At 49.5% G+C, this 25,842-nt stretch overlaps 1 protein-coding gene across 1 annotated transcript in view; it reads left to right on the forward strand.

The window, feature by feature from the left end:
• Positions 1 to 193: 193 nt before the first annotated feature.
• The window catches only part of ZMAT4 (zinc finger matrin-type 4), a 278,835-nt gene continuing 253,186 nt past the window's right edge, over positions 194 to 25,842 (forward strand). The window contains exon 1 of the mRNA XM_062213466.1: positions 194 to 295. Coding sequence (XP_062069450.1) covers positions 194 to 295 — 102 coding nt within the window. The remainder of the gene's footprint in view (positions 296 to 25,842) is intronic.

Below are 25,842 nucleotides of genomic sequence, written 5' to 3' on the forward strand. Positions count from 1 at the left end.
TACCAACAACCCCACTGGCATTCATGAGTTATATAAACCATCCTTACCCGAGCTCACCAATTTACCAATATGGAGGTGTTGCCATCATTCCACCGGTGTGGGCACCCTGGCTTTTCCCATGGTTCATGTTTGGCATTGACATTAATGCTGCGGACTCATTTTTCTTTTTTTCTGTCAATTCTCCTTTAGCCTGATGAAGTCCTCCGATATCGATCAGGATTTATTTACAGACAGTTACTGCAAGGTGTGCAGCGCGCAACTGATCTCGGAGTCTCAGCGCGTGGCCCACTATGAGGTAAGGACAGCTCTTCCCACGCTGGGTTTCCTAAAGGAAGAACAAGTAGCATTGTTGTAGGTCTCGTGCACACTCCCTGCTGGGGTGGGGCTGGATTTGAAGAGCCACAGGTCTGGAGCCTGCAGAGTGTGAGGTCAGGCCAGGATACCTGTGTCCTGTGTGGTTGGGAGTGAGGGGCAGGAACACCATTCTCTGCCCTCACTGCTTCCTAGAGCCATTGTCTTGTACATGTGCACCTCAGCCCCTAGGGACCCAGTGCTCTTTCTCTCTACTTGTCGTGTCCCTCATTGCTCATTGCTCATCCATTCAAGGGTACGGGACAGGATGTGTTCATGCCAGCTCTCTGTGGCCTGAAGTTTGGTCCAGGAGCCGTTGTCAATCACTGTAGAGAAACATGGAGGTGTGAGGGAATCAGCAGAAGCGATGTCCACCCACGTGATGGCCAACATCCTAAGTGAGTGCATGACTTCCCCCATAGAGGGATAGCAAAGTTTTAGGGCAGCATGGCTCAGTGAGCCAGGTCTTTAGGATGAGAGAACAAATGTCTGCTTTTTTAATCCTTGTTAGGAGCAGGTGATGAGTGACCCCGCAGGGAATGGGGTGCTACAGAGGGAGGAGAGGGGATGGTGCGGGCGGGCGTGCTGTGCTCTGTTTGGAAGCAACCATGTGCCAATGGGAACAGGAGTCTGCGAATGTCACAACGTGTAAGTCTTTTTAGATTTGAGGGCTTAGCCTGCAGTTCTCTTTTCATCTGACGTGTCTGACGAGGCCAGTTGTCACTCCTTTGACTCCTCTGGGCCTCAGATGGCTGCGTGCACTAGGAAAAGCATAATGGTGACCAAGCAGACACACACACACACACACACACACCCAGCCCTGCGTATTCCCTGGGTTTTGTGCTGTCCGTATGAGATCTGTTGAAGGAGTGTTTGTGAAACCCCTTTGGAAGCTGTGCACAGTGATATTGGCCATTGTTGCGTCATCTGCAGCAATGCTTAGATGAAGACAAAGCTGGATCTTCAGAGAGAACTCTTCCAACCAGCGCCTGTGAAGAAAGTGATTGTAACTGTCCCTTGTGTCCTTTGGGGACTGGTCTCAGGACTCCGCCCTCACCCCACTCCCAGATACCCAAATCTGCAGGTGCTCAAATCCTTTCTCTAACATGGCACACACTGTGTTTGCACAGAGCCTGCCCACGCCCGCCCATGTGCTCTGAGTCATCTCTGGGTCACCATTAACACCTGGTTCAATACCTACACAGCACTTCAGTCGTGTGGATTGAGTCTAGCACTCGTTGCCTGGGAAATTCAAGTTTTGCTATTTGGAACTTTCTAGAATTTTTGTTTTCAATTGTTTTCTCACCTGGCCTTGGCCAAATCTGTGGATGCTGGACCCATGGCTCTGAAGAACTGCCTGTATACTCCTCTTGTCAAGAGGCAGCCAGGTGTTGAAAGTAAATGTGAACGGAATTAGCCAAAGGGGGTATGTCTGTCTTTTGAAATGAAGAACTGTTGATTTCTGCGGGTACGGCTTTGTAAACCTGCATGGTTTTATTAGTTTGTTGATGGAACTAAACAGATTCTGAGGCTGGTTCAGGGCACAGTGTGAGTGACCTAGGCCCAGGGGACATACGCATAATGACGTTTAATGAGTCCTGGAGAGTGTTCCAACATGATCAGATGTTAGGCAGGATTTATGTGCTTCAAGACAATAAGTTTTTATTCATCATAACCCAGCGAACACACCTTGGCTGTGGTTTTAGGTCAGTGGGGTGAACGTCAGACAAGATTGGAGGTTACTTTCTTTAGAACACGGTTGATTATAACATTTCAAAGAGACAGTGAGGGTACTGTCTCTGAACAGAAGGCTATTTACTTTTTTTTTAAACTTTTATTTAATAAATATAAATTTCCAATGTACAGCTTTTGGATTACAGTGGCTTCCCCCCTCCCATAACTTCCCTCCCACCTGCAACCCTCCCATCTCCCGCTCCCTCTCCCATTCCATTCACATCAAGATTCATTTTCAATTATCTTTATATATAGAAGATCAATTTAGTATACATTAAGTAAAGATTTCAACAGTTTGCACCCACACAGAAACACACAAAGTGTAAAGTACTGTTTGAGTACTAGTTATAGCATTAATTCACATTGTACAACACATTAAGGACAGAGATCCTACATAGGGAGTAAGTGTACAGTGACTCCTGTTGTTGACTTAACAATTGACACTCTTGTTTATGGCATCAGTAATCTCCCTAGGCTCTAGTCATGAGTTGTCAAGGCTATGGAAGCCTTTGGAGTTCGCCAACTTTGATCTTATTTAGACAAGGTCATAGTCAAAGTGGAAGTTCTCTCCTCCTTTCAGAGAAAGGTGCTTCCTTCTTTGATGGCCCGTTCTTTCCACTGGGATCTCAATCACAGAGATCTTTCATTTAGGTTTTTTTTTTTTTTTTTTTTTGCCAGAGTGTCTTGGCTTTCCATGCCTGAAATACTCTCATGGTCTCTTCAGCCAGATCTGAATGCCTTAAGGGCTGATTCTGAGGCCAGAGTGCTGTTTAGGACATCTGGAAGGCTAATTACTTTTAAGAAGGGCATTTCTTGCGGCCGGTGCTGTGGTGCAGTGGGTTAAAGCCCCAGACTGCAGTATTAGCATCCCATATGGTCCTGGCTGCTCCATTTCCAATCCAGCTCTCTGCTATGGCCTGGGAGAGCAGTGGAGGTTGGTCAAGTCCTTGGGCCTCTGCACCTATGGAAAAGGCTCCTGGGTCCTGGCTTCAGATCAGCTCAGCTCCAGGATTGTGGCCAACTGGGGAGTGAACCAGCAGATGGAAGAGGTCTCTCTCTCTTTCTTTCTCTCTCTCTCTCTCTCTCTCTCTCTCTGTAACTTTGCCTTTAAAATAAATAAATAAATCTTTTTAAAAAAATTTATTTATTTATTTGAAAGCCAGAGTTACACAGAGAGAGGAGAAGCACAGAGAGAGAGAGAGAGAGAGAGAGAGAGCGAGAGAGACAGAGAGTGAGAGGGACAGAGAGAGAGAGAGAGAAAGACAGAGAGAGGGAGAGAGAGAGGTCTTCCATCTGCTGGTTCACTCCCGATTTGGCTGCAACAGCTGGAACTGCGCTGATCTGAAGCCAGGACCCAGGAGCTTCTTCTGGGTCTCCCATGTGGGTGCAGGGGCCCAAGGACTTGGGCCATCTTTTTCTGCTTTCCCAGGCCATAGCAGAGAGCTGGATCGGAAGAGGAGCAGCCGGTACTCAAACTGGCTCCCATAAAGGATGCTGGTGCTTCAGGCCAGGACATTAACCCGCTGTGCCACAGCGCTGGCCCTAATAAATCTATTTTTTTAAAGAAAGACATTTCTGAGAATGGACAGAGAACACATAGGTGAAGAACAAAGTGGCTCCAGATGGCCAAGATGAAACAGACCCTGCATGCATATCACCCAGACACACTCATCTGGGGGTAGGACTGATGGCCCCGCCCAGACGCTCCGACAGGTCTCAGGGATGTCTGCTTGGATGCTGTGCGGGCCTCGGAGGGGCAGTTTGTCCCCAGTGTGTACGCTTCAGGTAAGCAGTGGGGGATTTGTCCTTGCTCCGTGACCCCACTGCCGCCTCAGTAGTCCTTCCTTGGACTCCCTGTGTCCAGTCAGCCATCTTGTCATAGTCCTGAGGACTGGAATGGAGCTTTATTCGTTTGATCTCCCGTGATTTCCGAAATAGCGCCTGGACACGATGGGCATTAGTTGGCACTTGTAGTGGATGACTGTGTTGCAGAATATCCTGGTGGCCGAGCCTAGGAGTTAAGAAGCCCGAGTCCCACACCAGGGTCCTGGGTGTGGTTCTGAACTCTAGCTCCTGCCTCTGGCTTCCTGTTAACACAGACTGTGGGAGACAGGGTGATGACACAGGGTAGCTGGGTCCCTGCTATGCCCATGGGAGACCAGGATGGGATTCTCTGCTCCTGGTTTCAGTCCTGGCTGTTGCAGGCATTTGAGGAGTGATGAGAGCTCTGTCTGCAAATCTCTCTGTCTCTCAAATAAATAAATTATATAATAAATTATATATATATATATATATATGGCACTAGCCAGCCATGACTTGGACTTGGACTAGAAAAGCAATGTAAGAACATTGAAAACAGCAGCAAAAACAAACTGGAAACGCAATAGAATGAAGCTAGCAAACAAACAGAACATCAACATCTCCCCCAAGCCCAAAACCACCCAAACCAAAAAACCCAGCGGCTCAGTGACAGGCTGCCTCAGTGGAGCTCAAGTGTCCTTGTTAACCTAGTGTCCCCTCGCAGTGTGTGGAGGCTGTGTCAGTGTTTGTGGAGTGCAGCACGGAGGAGATGCGGAGAACAGAGCGATTGCCGTACATCTGCAATTAGCCGTGTTCCACACCATCAAAGCAGCATTAAATACTTTTCCATGAAATGTGGATGGGGATTCTGAATGACGTCCCTCCCTGCCTCCCGGCAGAGGTGGGCGCTTCCTTCAGTGCCTTCTTCCTGCCGAGCTGTCCAGGGTGGGGAAAAGGACACAGTGAGCATTCAGCTCACTCGGAGTGGTTTTCCAGCGTCTCTTTGGAGAATTCCTCGGCGCCTCTGCTCCCTCTCTGAGATTGGCTTGCGAAAGATGATCTCTGAGGCCTCTTGAAACCTGATGTTCTGGTCCTACCTATCAGAATATCTGCCCCCTCCCTCTGTGTGTCCCGTCTCTGCTGAAGTTACCCTAGCGCGGGTCTCTCAAAGTTCAAGGGCCCATTCAGTCTGATGACAGTGTTGCCACACTTACATGCGATGCCCTATCACTGGTCTGTTGTTTTCATGGGATTTCACTCTTTCAGTCAACCTGATAATACGCAGCTTCCCTAGGAGGCAAACTGTATTTTCTGTATGTTCAGCAATATCAGCATTCATCTGAACCTGTATGGGAAATGAGCCCGAGCAGCCCATCAACACAGAGCGTTCCGTGTGGCACACGTCAGTATGTGGTAGCCAAGGGTGTGGCCTGCGGCATTGTGCTGCTGATCTGTGATGTGATGCAAAGACAGGGTTGGTTCTTCTGCTCATTCGATTTCCTGTGTAGTGCTACAGTGTGCCCTTAGTTGAATTTTTAGATCTTTGCCTATTCTACATTCAGAAGAGCAAGTCATCAGGAAGACTTATTATGGTTCCAGAAGACTTGTTGGGGGATGTCATGATTTCTCCAGGTCCCAGTGGCTGGGCAGGAGTTGAGGGGTTGATGCAAAAAGTCTTGATGTGGGCGTGGGGTGTATTAATTTCACTCTAGGCTCCTGTCTTGTACATAGACAGACATTGTAAGGGCAGACACACATAAGGTGCAAGAGGTAGTAACAAATATATTCATGTATGCATGCATGAGCGTGGGTTGCCCCGTGCAGAGAGAAATGCCCATCATGAGTGGCAGAGGGGGCAGAAGTTGCCTGAAAGGAGGAGGGTTGGGGAAGGTGGGGAGCAGAGAGGGCACTGGTAGCACCTGCAGCTGTGGTCTGTGGAGGAAGAGAGAGAGAGAGAGAGAGCGAGCGAGAGCCCCTTATGAGGCCGTGCCTCTCCAGGTGTGAAACCACCTGGGAATTATATGACACCTCCACAAGTTCCATCCACGTGGAGTTCAACATCCATATTTTCATGATGTCCTCCCACTTAGGACCCGGATGAAGCAGATCATTCTAGAGACAAGGGGCCTTTTGATGGACAAGTAGGAGGGTAGAATTACATGGGGGGTGGAACTTCCAGCTTAGCAGCCCTGTGTAGCTGCCTGCCCATCCCACATCAGCATCTCCAGGGAAGCTAGCGGAGGCTCACTGGGTTGGATTGGAGGATTGGAATGGGGGAAAGGGCCGGCAGCAGCACATCTGGCACCTGGCTGGTGCCTGGGTGGAAAGCAGAGGGGGATTTGAACTTTTGTGAGACTTCGAAGCATTTGGGAGCGTACCACCGAGCAGAGCCAAGCATTTCTTAGGGCCAGTCAGTTAGTGGTGGTCAGGGTGTATTGTTGGGAGAAGAACAGCTTTTGATAGAATGTGACTGTGAGAGTACTGTGTTCGTCGTCTGAGATAGCAGAGAAAATACCTGATGGCTGGTCGCCTCATTTAAAGGGCTGCACCTTCCTCCAAGAGAACAGAGGAACCTGATACACGTCTGATCAGCCAGTCCTTCCATGCTAGACGTCACAATTTCTTTTTTGGCATGCGAAATCCTGAAATGAAAAAATAATGGAAACCATGAGGACCTTATGGTTTTTCTTCCTCACGCGGCATTAAGAACATGTTAGTGTTTCAATGGCAAAGATAATTAGGTGTCATCTCGGCTCCCCGGATGAATGGTAAGAATCAACAGAAACAGCGGACACAGACAGAAGCAAAGGGAAAGCTTGCCAATGCGAATGCCTATGTGCTACGGAAGGAAGAGGGAGTTTTGAGAGTATTTGTTGGAGACCAATGGAGGAGTTTGTTGTCGTTTCAAGGGGCCAGAGAATAATTTCCCTGCAAGGGGAAGAAGCTGCTTCCTTGAGCAAAGGGGTGGCTTTCTGGGATGCAGAAGGAAGACACGTTGTACAGGGAAGAACGCGAGAAATGAAATCAAGGGGACAGAAACGTACAAAGGAGGTGCTCCGTGTGAGCAGGTGGTCAATCCCAAAGTCGTAGATGGGTGATGCACAGGGGTGGACGCCTGAGCCGATGACGCGGTCTGGAGATGAGGCCTCTGGGAAGCGATTGATCAGATTCTGTTCCGGTAGGCTCCTACCATTGAATGACGGTGGCTTTACAAGGAGAGACCCTCTGGGTCTGAGCAGGCTTCCCGCCTCTCTGCTTCCTGACTTATCCTGTGATCCTTCCTCTGCCTGCCTCCATCCCCTGCTGCGTCCCTCAGACACCACACCAATGGGATTGCCCAATCTTGCACTGTGAACCTCCAAAACTCAGAACTGGAGTGAACTTTCTTCCCTTCTAAAAAGCTCCTGATAGGCATTTGTCATAGAGAGGAACACTGGCTAATACATGTAATATTTAAAAAAAAAAGCTCCTGGAAAAGTGGAATCAAATGACTGCTTTGGTGCAAATTTTTTTGAAACCCATGCATAGTTGTTTTTTTTTTTTTTTTCTTAAACCTGGTGAAGATGCTCTTATGCATGGATTTTAATGTTTTGACTCCAAAATAAATATCTTTTGATTCCATTTTCCACACATTTTTCCAGCTCCTGTATGTTATTAAAGCTGAAGGAGGAAGATAAATGTGCAGAATTTGGAAGGGGAGTGAGAACAATTCTTCCTGAACAGGCCCTACAGAGCCAACAATAAGCATGCCAACCCCTAGTACTTCCCCTTCCTGTGTACTCCAGAAGTCTTTGAGCTGCTGTGGCACATTGCTCCTGTGAATTGATGTCTCGGGTCTCCTGACACTTTTCAGTGAGTGTCAGCGTCCTTAGGGTAGGCAGGCATCCTGTGCTGAGTTTTTCATTTGTTCCCATTGCATTCCTGCAGAGCTTTGCTCACAGTTGATGCTCATTGGCACGCAGAGGCTGGTGAACACCCTGCAGTGGGGGCAGGGTCACTACAGGAGGGAAGGAATGGGGCCCCTGTAACCGGGACTTGACTGACTGCTGCAGGAGAGGCAATGGTATACACTGGGAGTCAATCCGTACTCGAGGGCCAGCCTCCAAGGTGGAGGTGATGGTTTCGTGGTTTTGACAAAGAGTCCTCCATACCAGTGGGTGCACTTTTCACCAAAACTCTGTAAGGCTTGCTGTAGAGTGGGGAGTGAGCCCTGTTAGTCCACCTGGGAGGAGAAGGCACATGTCGGGACCTACATGCTGAAACAGGTCTTTCCCATGTCAGCCTTTCTGATTGCCTTCCAATAGAGCTTCGGCCTCTCCAAGCTTACGTTTTATCTAGGGAAGCAGCCAAAGGGATGTTTTCTAGCTTCTACAACTCCAGTGGAGATGCAACTTAAGTGCTCTGTGGATGATGAATGCAAGGTGACAGTTATGTTCCTGAACACATGTGATGAAAGTTTCATGACACCCCATGTGCTACCCCAAGTGCTTTGTTGTCTTCTCTCCCTCAATATCTCAGGTTTTCATCTTGATATTGCTTCTTCTTCCCTCTGATTGCCTGAGTGAGCCTGCGGGCTGAGGCACGTGTACCCAATGTCAGAGCTTGGGCTGTGTTCCTGTGGCACACGGGTCCTGCCGGGCACTGTACCAACTGCACTAGAGTGCTGTCAGGGCTCCCTGCACCTGCACCTACCGTAGGTATTGCAGGTGAGGGCTTTCTGGAGATGTGAGTGCTGGCTGGGTAAGGCAATGAGAGGTCTTGATAGCAGGATTCCTGAGAAGACACATTCTTGGCATTCCACGCTGAGATCACATTTCAGTCTCTTCAATCTCTTGGCATGCTTAGCTTCTTCTGGGTGCTGTTAATGTGAGCATTAGGTCATTCACCCGCGCTGAGGCAACTCTTGTTATTCCTTATAATATCAGAGGACTTCAACCTATCCCTGCTTGTTAATCTGTAAACTTTCCTTTCTTTCTTTTGTTAAATATTTTATTTATTTATTTGAGAGGTAGAGTAACAGAAATAGGGAGAGAGAGAGAGAGAGAGAGAGAGAGAGGATCTTCCATGTGCTGGTTCACTCCCCAAATGGCTACAATGGCCAGAACTGGGCTGATCCAAAGAAGCCAGGAGCCAGGAGCTTCTTCCAGATCTCCCATGTGGGTGCAGGGGCCATCTTCTATCTTCCACTGCTTTCCCAGGCCATCAGCAGGGAGCTGAATTGGAAGAGGAGCAGCTGGGACACGAACTGGTGTCCTTATGCGATGCTGGCACTGCCAATGGAGGGTTAACCTACTATGCCACAGCACGGCCCTAGCTCTCTTTTCTTGACCATTTCATCGATAACTTTTGAGCTTCTATTGAATATGTAACTATTTGCATGTATGTTTTTCTTTTGTTTTATTCCAACAGAACTAGCATGGTCATCTTACCATTTGTCAGTTATTATTAGTTAAAACAATTCACTTATATATAAAACGGATTGCTAATGGAGAGGCTATAATGAATCAAACAGTAGGCTAAAGAACATACTCAGCAACAGACACATTGTCCACGAACAGGTGTTAGATGGATGATAATGCTTCATGCTTATTGGTTAAGCATATGTAGAGCATACCCTGTAGCATGAATTCTCATTGACTGACAGCATATGATGTCACTCAGTAGACCTTAGGGACCGGGCCAGGTTCTAATAAGTTTATCTTCCATAAACTTAGCTTCCCCAAGTTTTACCCCAAACAATGCCTCTTTTTTTTTTTTCCTCGCCTGTTCCCTTTAGCCCTAATGCAAGTTCTGGTTCTTAATCAGAGTTGGAGGAGGGAGGCAAATCATGTTATCATTTGTACCCAGTCACGTGGTCCCATCTAGCTGCAGGGGAAGTTGGGAAATGTAATTAATTTAAATGTGTGGAACAATGAAACAGGTTTCCAGAAACACGTGGCATCATCTGTGGCATGGTCTCCCACTCTGGTTACCGGTTCTGCATTGCATTCTTCCTGGGACACACAGGACACACATGTCCCTCTCCAGGGCTTTCCCAGTCACTGCATCCAGCTCACATCTCAGCATCTCCAAGACTGAACCTCTCCACTGTCACGGCTCTTGGTGCAGGAACCTGTAGCCGCTAGAATACTGTCACCGTCCCTTACAACTTCTGAGGATGGTCACAGCAGCCACGTGTGCCATTCAGCATGCGGAGGAGTGAAGACAAGGAGCCGTCACTGGTCTGTAGCAGAGGCAGCGTCCTGCACTCTACCCTTCCCTGGAGAGCAGTCATTTCCCCAAATAGAATCCCATCTTCTTCTTCCCTGGCCGGGGGGAGGGGTGCTATCTCCTTCATTTTTTCTTAGTGATCCCTGGTACTGACCTCCAGAATTCTCCTCCATCCATTGCCCTCCTTGCCCTTGGCAACTTCCAGCCTTCCTCACCTGCCTCCTTCCCAAGGCTGATTTAAGGCTTGTGCATTGTTCAGTCTTTCCTAATTCAACGCCGTCATTTACTTTTAGTATCACGATTCTCTTAATAACATAGACAGTTTAAGATATGTATATTTGCACAAGCAACAAATGTCAATAGCCCTACAGTTCTCTCCAAGATGCACTGTCAAGGATGTTTGTTTATTATTGCTTCCTGGATCCCATGCCTCCTTTTCTTTGCAATTACATGGTTGTTACCTTGAGTTTACCTTGTTAAAAAGTGTGTGGAAAGCCTACATCCTTAATCTGATTTTGGCCAAAGGCTCCAATCGCAATGTTCAACTGAGAACCCCAACTGACTCTCAACACTCATTGTCTTTTAAGATCCCATCTGTCAGTGTTAGGTGTCTAAGAGCAGTTGGCATATGCCTTTTCTAAGATTCTTTGTCCAAAAATTCTACATTATCTATAGTTTAGTGTATTGCACTCTGTGAATGTGTCGGTCCCGTGCTACACTTCTTTACCTTTCTTGGAAAAGCTGACCACCTGCCAAGAAGAGGAAAGGAGCGCTTTGTGCTAGTTCTCCTTAAACTGATGACCCCTCCATTAGGACAGAGCTGCCCAACACCATCCCCTAGGACAGAGCTGTCCAGGACTGACGCTGGGCCTGGGGCGGAGCTGACGCACACTGGGACCATCGCTACCACTAGAGCAGAGCTGCCGTGTTCTTTCTCCTGGGATGGAGTCGCAGGTGGTGTTTGGCAGGCGTTTTTGCTCTGACACCTGGACCTGCAGTGTCACTGTCCCTCCCCTCTTGTCATCTGTCTGCTAGGACACTGTCACAGATTTGGGTGTTTTTTTTTTTTTTCATAAGAGATAACCCCCATTTCTATATCAGACAGTGCATGAAATTGCACTAACACAGAATCTCAGCATCTTAGAAATGAAACAATTATGTAGGGCTCACAGCGACAGAGACTCCCAGCATCTTTTCTGTTGGCATTGCCTTGCATTCAAAGTCCTGCCAGTGTCTGCAGGTCTGGGTGGTGGGGGGGCCGGGGTTTGGCTGGGTGGGGCCGGTGGCTGTGCTGGATGAGAGGGGAGCGACGTGAAGCTGGCTGGCCCAGCATAGCGGAGTCTGTGCACTGTGCACGTGGGACGCCGTTGGGAGAGCAGTGATTACAGCTGGCTCTGGAGACTGTGGGGGAGGAGAAGACCGAGGAAGAGGAAGGGCGTGGTCCTGGGCTATGCACACTGGAGCAAGTAACTGCAGAACCAGAGCTCCTTTGTCAATGCCCAGCTCATCACAAGGCGCTTAGGAAACGGGAGCAAGACATTTGTCTGCAAGACAAAGAGGTAGCTTGTCCTGAATCAGGCTTTCTCTCCATTTCCCCAGACTTCTTTGATGAAGCACAGGTTTTCCCATCGGAAATCGCAGCCCGCGTGCTGAGTGGCACACCTTTCCTGCGGGACTCACCTATGGCCAGGGTGCAGATCCATTTATGATTTCCACCAAGTCTGGGGAATTCTTGATGCACTATCAATAAGGCTGTCATTTTAAAAAGATATTTGTTTTATTTATTTGAAAGTCAGTATGAGAGAGACACAGAGAGAGATAGCAAGGGGGGAGAGAGGGGGAGGGAGGAGAGAGAGAGAGAGAGAGAGAGAGAGAGAGAGAGAGAATCTTCCATCTGCTGATTCACTCCCCAAATGCCCACAACAGCTATGGCTGGGCCAGGTTGAAGCTAGGAGCCTGGAACTCAATCCAAGTCTCCCATGTGGGTACAGGGACCCCAAACACTTGGGTCATTTCCCACTGCCTTCCCAGGTGCACTAGCAGGGAGCTGGATCAGAAGCGGAGCAGGCAGGACTCAGACCGGCACTCACTTGGGCTGCAAGCTTTGGTATCTCAGGCAGCAGCTTAACCCGCTGCATCCCACGAGGCCCCCTGGGCTGCCTTTTGTTGGACTCAGCTTTGCCGGGTTTTGCCTCTTCTCTTTCTCCCCAGTTCCCTGTGGTCCTAATTCCGGCTCCGGTCCTAAACCTGGGGGACCCCAGATGATGCCATCACTTGCTTCTAAGCCCCCTGAAGAGCCCAAGTAGCATCTCCTTTTCCTGGACCGGTCTGGGCTCTCTTTGGACTCCCCTGCTGAATTCTCTCTTGCTGTGCATGGAGCTGATTCACTCCCAGGTGCCGCTGGAGCAGGCCCTACCCTGGAGAAGAGCTGTGGGTGTTGAGGGTCAGAGGCTCCTTCTCCATTCAGGTTCTTTCTTCTGTAATACAAGAGCATTAGGGGGCTTCCTTCCCCTTATCCCCTCTCTTCCTGCCCACCCCTTCCCTCAGCCCCCATCAGAAACTAAAAATTAAGTTTGATTTGTCATTTTTGTTTTTTGGTATATGTCCATTAACGTGATCTGAGAGTATGGATTTTTTTTTAAAGAATATAATTCAAAATTTTTAGAATACTTTCAGATTTGCAAAATTTACTGACAAGTTGGAAGCATATCATGAGAATATTTCTGTGTGTCCTGACCCAATTTCCCTTATTGCTAGCATCTTACATTACTATGGTACATTTGTCATAGCTAATGAGCCAATATTGATGGACTGTTATTTTTATCTCGCATACAGATTTTTATGTAACACGATATCATAAAGGATCACATCTGAACTTTATTTCAGATGTCCTTAGGCTCCCACAAGTATTCTTTCCTTGTCCCAAGATCCTGCTGAGGACCCCAGGCTGGGTTCCCAGGTTGTGGCAGCTCCTCCAGCATTCGCTTGATGAGACTGAGAAGCCCGTATGGATCAAGTATTTGGTAGAATGAGCCTCCACTGAGGGCAGTTTGATGTTTGATGCTTGTCTCGTGGGGGCACTAGGGTGATGTGTTCTTGGCAGGCAAGCCTGGGGGGGAGGTGTCTTCCTGCCAGCCCTCCTCAGCTTGTCGCCCTTGGGGGTGGTGTTGTTCTTGCAGCTGGGACTGTGTCTGCTGTGGCTCTGCACTATAAAGCTACTCCTCCTTCCTCCCTGTGCTCTTTGGAAAGATGTCATCCTTCATCATGCGTGGCATGGGCATGGTGATGTGACGCTCCATCCCCTCTTTCACGGAGGAGAGCTTGCGTTTCCGGAGCACCATCTGCACCTTACGTGGGCATCCGATGGCTACTGTCTCGTTTCCAGTGGCTGTTTGGCATTCCATTGTCAGCATCTCTTGCCTTTTGATGTTCCCATTCCTTCAGGGATGGATACCTAGCTGGCTCAGGGGTATTTCACGAACACAGACAAAAATGTGCCCAGTTTCCCTAACAGGCTTCCTGAAGAACCTGTGTAGAATGCATCGGAGCTGTCATTGCAGCTGGGAGTGGCATTTGTGCATCATAAGTTATAGTATCATTTAATTTGACTAAGCCTTGCTCTGCTCTTTACCCGTGGGACAAGGGCTCCCCTATCGCCACTTTCCTGCAAATAATTGGCTTTATTTAGTGCTCTCATTCTTTTTCCCTAATCTAGTTGATATTTGATATCCTATTGTTAGTTTAAATTGCATTTCTCTAGTTATTATGCTTTTTGAACAACTGTTAACATCCTTAATTAACCCCTTTGGTTTGCTTTTCTTTGATTCCTATTCATCATCTTTGGTCACTTTCCCTCCTGGATTCTTGTATTTTTCTTTCTTACATACGCCCCGTTGGATGAAGATATTGTCAATGTCCCTCCCACTCTTTTGTCTTTTATAATGTCTGTTCATAGTGCCTTTTATTAATTCTAAGCTTGTTAATATTTATGTGATAAGTTTAATACACTTTTGTCTATGGTGAAAGATCACATACAAATATTACCTTCAATTGATTAGACACTTTTATTTTCCACATTTTATTTATTTATTTATTTTATTTTTGACAGGCAGAGTGGACAGTGAGAGAGAGAGAGAGAGAGAGAGAGACAGAGAGAAAAGTCTTCCTTTGCCGTTGGTTCACCCTCCAATGGCCGCCGAGGCCAGCGCCCTGCGGCCAGTGCACCGCACTGATCCGAAGGCAGGAGCCAGGTGCTCCGAAGGCTGGAGCCAGGTGCTTCTCCTGGTCTCCCATGGGGTGCAGGGCCCAAGCACTTGGGCCATCCTCCACTGCACTCCCTGGCCACAGCAGTGAGCTGGCCTGGAAGAGGGGCAACCAGGACAGAATCCGACACCCTGACTGGGACTAGAACCCAGTGTGCCAGCGCCGCAAGGCGGATTTTCCACATTTTTAAAAAAGGTTTACTTTCACTTTGTTATTTGAAAGGCAGAGTTACAGAAAGGCATAGACAGAGCAGAGAGAGAGAGAGAGAGAGAGAGAGAGAGAGAGAAAGAAGTCTTCCATATGCTGGTTCACTCCCCAAATGGCCACAATGGCCAGAGCTGCGCCTATTGGAAGCCAAGAGCCAGGGAGCTTATTCTTGCCGGGATCCAAGGACTTGGGCCATCTTCTACTGCTTTCCCAGGCCACAGCAGAGAGCTGGATTGGAAGTGGAGCAGCTGGGACTAGAACTGGTGCCTATATAGGATGCTGGCACTGCAGGCGTCGGCTTAGCCACTGTGCCACAGCACTGGCCCTCACATTCATTTCTTTAATCCTATTGGGAGCCTACTTTTACCGATGGTGTAAACTAAGAATCTACTTTCTCTCCCACATAGTGAATCAATTTTCCTGCCCATTCTTTTCCTATCATTTCTGGGCTCATCTCTGTCATATGTTAATCTTCCATATTCAAGAGTCCAAGTCGGAACCCTTTGCTCTGTTGCAAGGTTCTGCTGGCTTTGATACGGACCGGTCTGCAGCGGGCTTGGTTGTTCTGCCTTGTTATTAAGCCTTAGCATCTGAGAAGGACAGATCACAGCTCTTCTTCCGCTGCGGTTGACTTAGCTGTTTTTGCAGGGGGTGAGCAGCGTTTTGTTCGTATAAATGATTCAACCCATTCACAGATTCTGGTGACATCTTCGCTGGAATTTCTCCGGATTTCCAAATTGATTTGAAGAGAATTGATTTCTTTCCAGTACCAAGTCATCTCATCTTGAAACAGGGCTATCCTTCCATTTGTTCCACTTTAGCGTGAATTCTAAACTATGATTTCAGAACAAGGCAACTTAAATACGTAAACCATGGGAACACTTACGCGTGTTGTGCAGTTTGGCTCGTGATGGTGTGTTCATTCGTCTCTGTTCTTTTGTCAAGACGTAGATCTCATTCTTCAAGTGAAGTAATCCTGATGAAGACTTGGGTTGTGCCTTGGATGGCTTGGCTTCCTCACTCTGTTGCAGCACAGACACCAGTTTGGTTTGAACGGGCATCCAAGATGTGGATCCTACTGGGGGCTTTTTCTTCTGGGTTCTTCTTTGCTTTGAATTCCTCTCAGGTTTTCTCCCTTCTCACCGACTCCCCTTCCTCTCTCTCCACCCTCCTGTTGCCTCTCCTGGGTGACATGTCTCCTGTGGCTGTGTGACAGTAGTTCACGCTTTCTCCGTTTATTGAGTGAGACGAAGCACTTTTTTTGTTTTTGCCTTGTGGTGCAGTTCCACTGGGGAGGATCAGCGTGACTTAAATCTCAGCTATGTCAATGAGCCAAGGTGAGTTTTCGACTTTATGCAGCTGCATTTCCGAGCATTAGAAAGATGTTAACATTTATTGCCAAGCTGTTTCTTAAATATCCTGTAATAAAAAGGCAAAATATGCTGCCTCTCTCTTTTTTTTAATTTCACCCTTAAGTTGCATTTTCATTACCACCTGTTCTTTGCAGAGTGCTATAACATTCTTTATTGGAACTTTTGACGTTTCAGGTTTCCCATTGTAATCTTGTTTTTTTTTTTAAAAGATTTATTTAGTTATTTGAAAGTCATAGTTACACAGAGAGAGAAGAAGAGGCAGAGAGAGAGAGGGGTCTTCCATCCACTGGTTCACTCCCCAGATGGCCGCAATGACCAGAGCTGGACCAATCCGAAGCCAGGAGTCAGGAGTTTCTTCCAGGTCTCCCATGCAGGTGCAGGGGCCCAAGGACTTGGGCCATCTTTCACTGCCCTCCCAGGCCATAGCAGAGAGCTGGATCGGAAGTGGAGCAGCTGGGACTCGAACCGGCAGCCATATGGGATACTAGCACTTCAGGCCAGGGCTTTACCTGCTATGCCACAGTGCTAGGCACTGGAGAAAGAATTTGACAACGTGACACTGTGCCCCCTGTGTGACCTGGGGTCATGACGTCACCACAGCATCATGGCAGGCCATCTTCTGCTGCTTTCCCAGGCCATAGCAGAGAGCTGGATCAGAAGTGGAGCAGCCAGGACTTGAACTGGCGCTCATATGGGATGCCAGTGCAGCAGGCAACGCCGGCCCCATAATCTTATTTGATCTAAAGAAAGAAAAATTGTTTATTTTTTTTGAAAAAGTGTTATTTGTTTATTTGAGGCAGAGTGACAGAGAGAGAGAAGTTGTCTGCTCATTCACTCCTCAAACGACTGCAATGGCCAGGGCTGCACTGGGCTGGGCCAGGCTGAAGCCAGGAGCTTGGGGCTCTCTGTGAGTCTCCCCAATCCAGATACCCGGGCCGTCTTCTACTGCTTTCCCAGGCACATTAGCAAGGAGCTGGACCAGAAGTGGAGCAGTCGGGACTTGAACCAGCGCCCATATGGGATGTAGGTGGCTCAGGCGGCGGCTTAAACCTCTGCACCACAGCGCTGGCCCTTTATTTTCTTGAAAGCCGGGAAAGCCGGGACTCCCCTCCATGGTGGTGGTGGCATGTCTAACCCCCTGCCATGCTGGCTTTACTGCCTGTAGGATGATGCGACACGTGGTGTGACTGCTCCCCTTTTCCATCCTCGTAACAGTAAGCTGTGTGATAGTGAGGTTTTCGTGCTCAGCCTGATCGTGTCACCATGGAGGCATTAAACAAGTCGGTTTTCATTGACAGGATGTGCGGTGGGAAGCTGAGGCCCTGTATGAAACATAACTACAGAAGTCTACTGCTGCGTAAGCCAGAGGGCAGGGCTGTGGTATTCCGAGGTCCCAGCTGACCTCGAAACAGCCACGCCATCCGAGGGTGTGCATGTGTGTGTGTGCGGCAAAGTGCAGAGTTTATCTCCTAGCCCTGGGTCTCCGGCCTTTAGAATGAAATCACATTACTGCCCCTCACCTGAAAGACCAGAGTGTGTTTGCTCAGGAAAGCAATCTTGTAGCTAAAATGTTAAAGGGCCAGAGAGGCACATACTCCATTTAATTAAAAAAAAATAGAAAAGATCTGAGCTGGATTGTCCAGAGCAGGGTCATGCCTCAGGTCTCTAAGGTTGCAGAACACCTGCCTGCACCCCCACTCATCCGTCCAGCCACTTAGGGCTGGTTCCAGAATTCAAGGGCGCTGCTTTGTTGTCCACACCCAAGAAGTTCCTGTCGTGTGTTTCTCTGACATTGGTACCCAGAGGGACACGTGTCCCGGAGACGAACACCCCCATGTGTGTGATCATTTGCCAAACGTATTTCTTCCGCATCTCCACTGTGTAAATACTGCACGACAGGTTCCATTTTCTTCCTCCATGGGGATCCTGAGAAGAAAAAGACAAAAATCTCGTGCTGGTTTTGAGAAGGCGGTGACGGAGGGTGCGGGGCGGGGGAGGCGGCCGTGAGAGGCACACGAGTGAGGCGGCGTCGGCAGCAGTGCAGAAACACAGGGCTGTGCTGTCCGACTCAGAGACTTAGGGTGGCTTGGCCAGACAGGGATGCTCAATCTCTGGTCCGTGAAATGTGGAAGTAAGGTTGGGATCTGTTTATGAAATAGGTTTAGTGATCATACAGGGGAAGCAGGATTGCAGGATTGTTTCATGGGAGTAGGTCTTAGAGAATCAGGGGGCTCAAAGTCAGACGCAGGAGGTCTGTGTTTGGACCTCTGTGCTGTATCTGATGGGAGTAACGTCAGTTAAAATGAAGGAAGAGGGGCCGGTGTGCTGGCACAGCAGGTAAAGCTACCGCCTGCAGTGCCAGCCTGCCATATGGGTGCCAGTCTCTGGCTGCCCCACTTCCACTCCAGCTCCCTGCTGCGGCACCTGGGAAAGCCATGGGATGGCCCAGGGCAGAGCTACAGAGCGATTGGGAGGGAGAGAGAGTGAGAGCGAGAGCGAGAGCGAGAGCAAGAGAGAGAGAGTGAGAGCGAGAGCAAGAGAGAGAGAGTGAGAGCGAGAGAGAGAGAGTGAGAGCGAGAGCAAGAGAGAGAGAGTGAGAGCGAGAGCGAGAGCAAGAGAGAGAGAGTGAGAGTGAGAGCAAGAGCAAGAGAGAGAGAGAGTGAGAGCGAGAGCAAGAGAGAGAGAGAGTGAGAGCGAGAGCAAGAGCGAGAGAGAGATCTTTCATCTACTGGTTCACTCTCTAAATGGATGCAACAGCTGGGGCTGGGCCAGGTCAAAGCCAGGAGCCAGGAACACCATCCAGGTCTCCCACATGTAGGCGACAGGGGCCCAAGCAATTGGGCCATATTCTGTTGCCTTCCCAGGGGCATTAACAAGAAACTGGATTGGAAGTGGGGCAGCCTGGATACCAGAGTCCCAAGTGGAGGCTTAACCCACCATGCCACAGCACCAGCCCTGCAGTTTTTACTTTTAATGACAATATTTAATGCTTGCATTTTTACCAAGGATGACAATAAAGTATCCTGGCCCTCTTTTCCATGTTTACAAAATGGAAATCCATTTTTTTTTTTTTTTTTAGAATAAGACTTGAGATTGTTATAATTTTTCTCAGGGTTCGATCAGGTGCTTGAAGATTTTGTTCTTGTGAACATTGGAGCAGTTCTTCCCTTCCTTACTTTTGGGAAATATTGCTTTGGACAATGTTGTAGGGTGGACGTTTGGCCTGGCAGGTGACACAGCGGGTAAGATGCTCACATCCCACAGCAAGGGCGCCCGTGTTCCGTACCCGGCTCTGTTCCCAGTTCCAGCTTCCCCTGGACAGACGCTTGGAGGCAGCACTCATGGCTCCAGGAACCGGGTTCTTGCCACTCCTGTGGGAGACCCTGATTGAGTTCCTGGCTTTGAGCTTTGGCCCTAGCCCGTTCTTAGCTGTTATGGGCATTTTGAGAGTAAACCAATAGTTGGAAGCTCTCTATCACCCTCTTTTCTTTGTCACTCTTGTTCATTGCCTATTTATTATAAATTCAAATATTTATTATGAATAAATAGAAAATTTTAAAAATTACATAAAATAGTAAACTATCTTGCAATATACCTGAGCCGACCAGCCCATCACCCCCTTGGGTCTTAATATTTTAAAACTGCTTTCTTGCCAATAATCTCCGATGTCAGTACACCACCAATTTAGATGATTTTGATGGTCATTACATGGATCAATTTGGTGATGCATTTTTGTCTGTTTCCCAGATAAGTTGGTATCTCTTTCAGGGCCTTTATTTTTTACAGTAACATTGAGCAGCAGGTACACAGATTTTCCACAGCAGTGACTGAGAGCCCCTGGTCCACATTCTCACCAGCAGTGGTCTGGATTTGGCCACTCTGGTGGGTGTGTCATTTCTTACTGGGACAAATGATGTGGACATCTTTCCCTATGCTTAATTACCATCTGTATATCATCTTTGGGGAGCTCTCTTAAGGTGTTTGGTCTATTTTTTAATTGTGCTGTCTGTTGAGTTTTATGAGTCCTTTGTATGTTTCAGGGAACGGTCCTTTATCTGGTCTGTCTTTGGCAAATATTTTACTTCCAGTCTGTGCCTTGTCTTTTCATTCTGTAGGCATTATATGTTGCAGAATAGAAATTTTAAATTTTAATAAAACCCAGCTTATCCATTCTTTCTTTCCTGGATTGTGATTTTGTTGTTGCAGCTAAAAGCTATCCCTATATCCAAGGGTACCTAGATTTCTCCCCCCGGAATATCTGTTAGGAGGTTCATAGTTTTGTAGCTTACGTTTGTGTCTGTGATCTATTTTGAGTTAGTTTTTGTAAAGGGTGTAACATTTATGTCAAGAGTGGTTTCTTTGCTTGTTGATGTCTGGTAGTTTGGGCACCATTTGTTAACCAAACTTATTTGGCACCATTTGCTAACCAAACTTATTCTGATCCATTGGGATGCCTCTGCTTTGCTGTCAAAGCCACTTGGCTCTATTTATGTGATGTTACTTCTAGATTCTCCACTCTGTTCCATTGATGGGTTTGTTCTTCTACCAGTGCTAACGTATCTTATTACGACAGCTTTGTAGTAAGTCTTGCAGTCAGCTAGCCCAAATCTTCTGACTTTGTGCATTTCTTTCAATACTGAATTGGCCGTTCTGATTCTTCCGCCTCTTCAGGTGACGTTAGGATCAGTCTGGGCTGGCGCCGTGGCTCACTTGGCTAATCCTCTGCCTGCGATGCTGGCACCCCGGGTTCTAGTCCCGGTTGGGGCGCCGGATTCTATCCCGGTTGCCCCTCTTCCATGCCAGCTCTCTGCTGTGGCCCAGGAGTGCAGTGGAGGATGGCCCAAGTGCTTGGGCCCTGCACCCCATGGGAGACCAGGAGAAGCTCCTGGCTTTGGATCAGCGTGATGCGCTCGCCGCGGCGGGCATTGGAGGGTGAACCAACGGCAAAGGAAGACCTTTCTCTCTGTCTCTCTCTCTCTCTCACTGTCCACTCTGCCTGTCCAAAAAAAAAAAAAAAAAAAAAAGCAGCAGAGGAGACGACACTGCCTTGCTCCTGACCTTGGCTGGAAGCTTTGAATCCTTCCCTGTTAAGTGTGATGTTGGCTGTAAGGTTCTTGTAGGTATGGCTTTTCAGCGGTACGTTTTTTGTTGTTGTTGTTGTTGTTTTTTTTTTTTCCGCAAGACTTGTGGGCAGGGCTTGAACAACAAGCTGTCCTGCCTGCTGTGGGCCAGCATACACTATCAGTCTCATGGCAGGGCCTGGGGAGAGAGCCGTGTGGGTTGGCACCAGCACCGTCCACAGTAGCACTTGGTACGATTTTGCCGGGGAGGAGGTAAAGAGTTTCAGGAAGTTCTTCTTCCTGGGAGGTGTTTGGGTTATAAATTAGCAGATCGAGGCTCCTGGCAGCTCTGTTTTAGTTCATGTCTGGATTTCGAGGTCTTTGGAGACCTACATCGGAAGGCACACGGCGGGGGATGTAGTGCAGAGCCTGACATCTCAGTCTGGACATGAGGTCCCCCAGGTCACCTGGCGTGTGTTGTGACCTCTTGCTTGTCCTGTTGGAAAGCTGGGCTGCGCCCAAGGCCCTGGGGGAGAGTGAAAGGCTGGGCATGTGATACCGCTCCCCCAGGGACCCATGTCTGAGTGCCCTGCCAGCATCCGGGCCCCTGGCCTGTCTCCCACTCTCTTTGGAAGGCAGAGACCTGGGACACAGGGTCTTGTCCCACAGCCTAAGAGCCAGCGTGGCAGCCTCAAGACGACCACAGGCCGTGCTGGTGAGGAGCCCGTGGCTCTGACTGCTCCCTGCTCCGTGCCCCCCCCCCCCCCCCGAGAGCTTTCTTATGGTGACAGCGCCACTGACCGAGCGCGCTGTGCCAGTTGTCACATCACCTGCTTGCATTCTTCTGATGCTCTTGCAAGTGACCGGTGTTGCCATTCTGCAACCTTCCCCTGGGGGCCTTGCAGCTCAGAGAGGCGATGTGATTGGCCTGACCGCACCACCAGGGCTCTGTGACTCAGGGAAGCCCCCGGATTGCACCGTCCTTGCCACTCCTCCCTGTCCCCGCCTCCGTGTTTCCTGTCTGAGGAAGATGGACAGGTAGTGATGCTATGGTTTGATTACGATTTGGTCTCAGAACTCACGCAGATGCCAGTGCTCTAAGTTCATGGCGCTAAGAGTGAGAACTTGACCTGCTTGTGGTGTTTTGGAAGTGGCCTAGTGCGTGGTCTTGGGTGGTTGGGAGCATGTCTTCCAGAGTGAGTTCTGTGAGAAGCGATGGTTGTAGACATCACATTGGTCCAGCCTCTCTGCTTCCTGGCTCTCCACGTGGGCCTTCCAGTGCCATTGCCCCACCATGGCCACCCGACACCCTCTTCTGAGTTCCGCCCACCAAGGGGAATGCCTGACCTTGAATTTGAACCTCCAGAGCCATGAACCAAAATAACTGCATTTCCTTTATAAAGTCGGGCTGCTCAAGGCACCTCGCTACAGTGATGAAAGGCCGACTGCCGCAGGTGTCCGTGCGGTCAAGTTCAAGCACTGAGAGCTCACTGTGCTCTTTGACTGAGCCTGGGGAAGAGGATGATCCTGGCTGAGTGACTCCCGGACCAGATTGGTGTGTGGCCAGCCACTGTTATGGGGGGCAGGTTGTTCACAGTGCTATGTCAGACTCACACTGTTGGCCAAGCTGGGGAATGGTGCATTTATGGTGGCGGTGTTTGGGGCAGGGGGCAGTGGGAGTAGAAATGCGATGTCGCTGATAGGGCTGGATTCACGGAGGAGATGCGAGAGGCGCTCAGTAGAGTGAGTGAGACAAGCAGACACGGCTGGCTCTTAAGCTCATAAGTCAGTGTGTGGCATAGCTTTGCTGGAGCCCGGGCTCCAGGTGAGGAGCATGAGTCTGGAAAGCAGGCCAAGTTCAAGTCCCTGCCTTTGACCCCTGGAGTACTGGGGAGCTGGAGAGAGCACAGGAGATGGGGCTGGAGGGCTTGGGCCCAAGTGCGTCCTCCCAGGGCCTTGGTCAGTGGAATCTCAGGTGGCTATGCAGCCTGTGACTTCACCCAAAAGGAAGACAGATGCCAAGGTGACCTTTGACCGGAAGGTGAAGGGATTCCAGACTGGCCCAGGGGCTCTTGTGGCACCTTCTCCTCTCCTATCTCTGCAGCAGCTGTGTGGGGGCGGGGCTGTGAGGGAAGGCGAGACCATGCTAATGAGGGCATTTAAGGCAGAACGGAGGTCTGTGGTTTCTAAAGTTCTTTTCTTCTTCTTCTTTAAATGCCACGGAGACAGTGACAAAGGGCTCCGTGGAATTTAAAACGGTTCTGGTTGGTGGAGATTCTCATGGCAAACTGCTGCCTTGAACACTTGCTCCTCATCTCTCTCTAGTGCTTGTCTCCTCCTGTGCTCGGGGCACCGGAAGAGGCACCGTGGGATGGACTCTCTGTGATCTGGTTTACAGTCCGGAGTCCAGCCTGCGGGGTTGTTTATCTGAATGGTGACGTGTGACGGAGGTGGACGTCGCGCTGGTGGGACATATGGCCGAGCTGTCCCATGCAGCCCTCAGTTAGGTGAACAACCCCCAGTGACAGGTGCACCCTGTGTGCTGGGCCCCAGTCCCTCAAGAAAGGTTAAATATAGAGTAGAGACCCCTGCTTCCTTTACAACTGACTCTGCTCCTACCAGCGAGCTGGGGGCAGGGGAGGTAGGGGAGAGTGAGGGAGATTGCTCTGGTGGATAAAGAAGCATCGTATAAACCTAGCCATCTCCTCACACACCAGAGTTTCTATTTAAGACTCTACATGCAAAGAAGGGGGTGGGACAAAGAAAAAGAAACTGCCCAAAATTGAAAACTTGTGGCCGTATTTTTTTTTTAAATCTGCAAGAAATAGAGAGATGGAGAGAGTGATGACAGACAGGACTCTCATGCTCTGGTTCACTCCCTAAACGCCCACAATGACCAGGGCTGGGCTGGGCTGAAGTTGGTCTCCCACATGGGTGGCAGGGACCCACGAGCTGGAGCCATCACTGTTGCCTCCCAGGGTGTACAGTGGCAGGAAGCTGGAATCAGAAACCCAGGCAGTCTGACATGGGACGTGGGTGTCTTAACGGCTAGGCTGAACCCCGGCCCCATGGCTGCATTTTTAAAGCGCCCCTTTTGCTCCTCAGCTTTCTCTTGTCATAGCAAGGGACCAAAAGCTGCCTTGTGAGAACGAACAGAATGCAAAACTTCACTGTGGAGGCTCCGAAATGCCAGAGGCTTGCCACTGGTGGAACGGAACGATGTCTGTTGTGAAGTGGGGAGAAGTCTACGCGCACATGAATGCGATGGATTGCATGCAGTGTGTGTGTGGAACACGTCTCCACCCTGGGCTGCAGAGTCTCAGGCCTGTAAGTCAGCGCAGCGCTCCACGGTGAGGACGCTTTCCCGACTGATGTATCCGTGGAGCCTGGTCCAAGCGTAAAAGGAGCCCTCGGGGAGGAAGCAGGTGAGACACTAAATTCTCCTCTCAGTCGGACAACAGCCTAGGCTCAGAATTGAATTTCAGTGACTGTAAATTCTGGAGTTAACTGTGTTGGCCAGAAATGGCCCTCCAAGGCGGGCTGGTGATGGTGGCATTTCACAAGGATACTTTGCAGTTGTCAGTGCTTGGCCTTGGATGGCTGGTGGACAGACCCAGCGGGGTTTGTGTTGATGGGGGTCATGCACAAGGGGCCACAAGGGACCCAGCGCTGTGCTGTAGGGATTTGCAAGCATTGGCCATGGCTGCCCTTGGAGGTCTGACCCCAGGTCAGCTGGAGTGACTGGATTCGTGGCTGTGAACCTGGGTTTTCAAGGCAGAGGCTGAGTTTGGCGTAGAAGTGTGATTAGGCAAGGGTGTGCGAAGGGTGGCCACCAATGGGAGCGTAGAATGGAATAGCTCCTGGGACCTTACCCGGCAGGAGAGGAGGAGACCTTGTTCTAAGCTTTCGTTCTGGGTTTCTCAGTGGAGACCGAGAGTTGCGCACCTGTTGTGCCCCATTTCCTGGGTGGGCCAGGTCGTCTGCTCTTCCTGGACTGTCAAGAGGAACCAACTCCGTTTCATAGCATTTGCCCAGTGCCCCCGCCCCATCTGTGGGTTCTTAGCACAATACCCCAGCAAAGACAGCTGGCCGCCGGAGTGCCTGGCTGAGACAGAGACCTAAACGGGGGAAAGCTGAGCCACAGGCGAGGGACCTACTTCGGCGGGCAGCGTCTGTGTTTCTCAGGAAAACACAGTGGGAAGAATGAGGGGGCAGTGTGTGTCTCAGAGCATCCGTGCACCTAGACTGTCCTTCGTCGCCTCTCCCTGCTCCCAACAGCATTCTCTGTGCTTGCAGATGGACCCGGTGTTCAGTTGCTTTTCTTTTTTTTTTCCTTTTTTTTTTTTTTTGACAGGCAGAGTTAGTGAGAGACAGAGAGAAAGGTCTTTCTTCCGTTGGTTCACCCCCCAAATGGCCGCTACGGCCGGCGCTGCGCTGATCTGAAGCCAGGAGCCAGGTGCTTCCTCCTGGTCTCCCATGTGGGTTCAGAGCCCAAGCATTTGGGGCATCCTCCACTCCCCAAGCTCATGCCCAAAGAGGCAACGAAAAACCCAAGCAAACGCCTCCGGGAGAAGCCGGATGCAGGAGCATGGCCACTGACCAGCTGTAGGTAGTGCCTGGTGTCTTGTGAAATGCAATGTAGTGTGTGCGTGTTCCCCTGCTCGGCACCCAAGTGTTAGTTACTATTCACAGTGGAGACACACAGTGCTATGTAGTGGGTATGCCAAGGAAATTGAGAGAGACTGGCATTATGGTGTAATGGGTAAAGCCATCGCCTGCAATGCCAGCATCTCATATGGGTGCCAGTTCGAGTCCCAGCTGCTCCATTTCCGATCCAGTCCCCT

The sequence above is a fragment of the Lepus europaeus genome, chromosome 16 (genome assembly GCF_033115175.1).
Source record: "Lepus europaeus isolate LE1 chromosome 16, mLepTim1.pri, whole genome shotgun sequence".
NCBI lineage: Eukaryota > Metazoa > Chordata > Mammalia > Lagomorpha > Leporidae > Lepus > Lepus europaeus.